Genomic DNA, 1849 nt, shown 5'->3' with positions numbered 1-1849 from the left:
AGCCTCTTTCCCACTGTCCTCCCCGAGGGACATGTGCCAATCAAAATGCCTTTGAGTGACAAACTCTGGCACCTGTGCTGGCAGTTGCCTACCCCTGTTCTGTGGCATGTCTATACTATCTCACTGATAAGCCTGGGAGCACTGCCACAAAGTGTGCCCTGCGTACGTGTTTGCTTTCACTCTGATCATGGTAATGTTGAGAACTTCAGCAGTGCACCTGGCTGAGAGGCACCCAGAGGGTGTATCCAAAGCTGTTCTCTGCAGTGTCCTGCAGGGCAGCAATTAGGCAGCAGAGCCATCTGAGGGCAGGAGTTCCAGTGCATACATACTGGGACCAGGTAGGCAGGTCATGCTTCTAGGTGGCATCCATGGGCTTGCCACAGAGACAGCATAGAGCTGCTTCTCTCTAACCTGTAAGACTTTTACTGTTGAAGTAGAGGATTGAGTTGCTGCAATGTGTATTGGGAAGCAGGGAGAAAGGAGGGAATATTTGGTGGGGGGAAAATTTGAGACCACTATAGTTCAGCTACCTTGGCAGAGAACTTGAGATGGGGATTCCAGTGTTCATGATGGGCTGAAATGCCTCATGTTGCCTGCTGTATGTTATACATTTGCAGGTGATGGCAACAAACTTTAAACATGCCTAATCAAAGTTCGAGTGACATTACGTGGGAAATAACCGAAGTGATATCACTTTCAGTAAAGATGTTTGCCAGTGTTAAGTATTACAGGCATAAAGAAGGAAAAACAAGCTAAAATGGATGCATTTCAAACTTAATTATTCACCTTTCCTTTTTCTTTTTCAGTTTCCACTATGCGATGGCTCTCACACAAAGCACAATGAAGAAACTGGGGACAATGTTGGTCCTCTGATCATCAAAAGAAAGGAAGCATAAAGTGGACAAATGGAAGCCATAACTTGTCATATTTTGTTTTGTAATTGGAGTAAATGCAGATTCTGTTTGTCATGTTACTGAAGACTTTCAAGTATAGTATACATACAACATGTTGCAGAATATGTAGTTTGTGGCACTTGTCTTGTTTGGAACACTACAATACATACGTTAAATACTCACGGCTTGAGATTATTTTGTATCTGAGTGTGTATACACTTTCATTAAGAGGTATAAAATTAAAATGACACTTCGAATGTACTTCGACCTGTACACAGAAGACAATATATTAAATTATTTTCAAATATGCGTGTTCTACTTGCAAACTTCTTAGTAGAAAGTGTAATAAACATTGCTAACAAGAAATTTTTCTGAATCGATCTCAGAAAAGAAAAATGTCACTCGGATGTAGATGTATTATGAAGGCAGTAAAAGCAACAGAAAAGGATTTATAGTGCCAATATGCAATTAACCACTGACAGACACAATGTCAGGCAGGTAATGATAAAAAATATGGACTGCAATTAAAGACTGCTGCTATTTAAATGCTGCATTTTGAACAAACATAAAAGACTTGCAGATAGACTGTGCCGGAGAATCAAATATCTAGCTTACCACTCCGAAAAAATTATGTCTATAATCTAGTTAATGGAGTTATTCACAGCAGTCTTGATTTTAGACTTAGTTCTGCACATAAGTTGTACATCTGACAGACTCCTTGAGGTGGGCTTGGGAAAGGAAGATAAGAGAAGCCTTAAGTTTTAAAGCAACATGTGTCTGTAGGCCAGAAGGTGATCTTGCAACTTGTTCCCCAACAAATTCTAAGATAAATGGCTGTTAGTGGAAGTTTGGCAGACTACTACTTGCCCCTGGAAATTTTGCTTTTTATTAAAAGTACATGGAGATTCACCCTGAAAGTGCCGTCTTGCATATCAGTCTTCACTTGTGTCGATGGC

At 40.5% G+C, this 1849-nt stretch overlaps 1 protein-coding gene across 2 annotated transcripts in view; it reads left to right on the top strand.

The window, feature by feature from the left end:
* The window catches only part of CISD1 (CDGSH iron sulfur domain 1), a 31036-nt gene extending 29835 nt beyond the window's left edge, over window positions 1-1201 (top strand). For both annotated transcript variants that reach the window (XM_019507774.1, XM_019507775.1), the window contains exon 3: window positions 807-1201. In XM_019507774.1, coding sequence (XP_019363319.1) covers window positions 807-896 — 90 coding nt within the window. In that variant the 3' untranslated portion in view covers window positions 897-1201. The remainder of the gene's footprint in view (window positions 1-806) is intronic.
* The last annotated feature ends 648 nt before the right edge of the window (window positions 1202-1849 follow it).

This window comes from Gavialis gangeticus, unplaced genomic scaffold, assembly GCF_001723915.1.
Source record: "Gavialis gangeticus isolate Ggan-Ray unplaced genomic scaffold, GavGan_comp1, whole genome shotgun sequence".
Taxonomy (NCBI): domain Eukaryota; kingdom Metazoa; phylum Chordata; order Crocodylia; family Gavialidae; genus Gavialis; species Gavialis gangeticus.
Note: the sequence above shows the minus strand (reverse complement) of the source record. Positions and strands in the feature narration are given on the sequence as shown.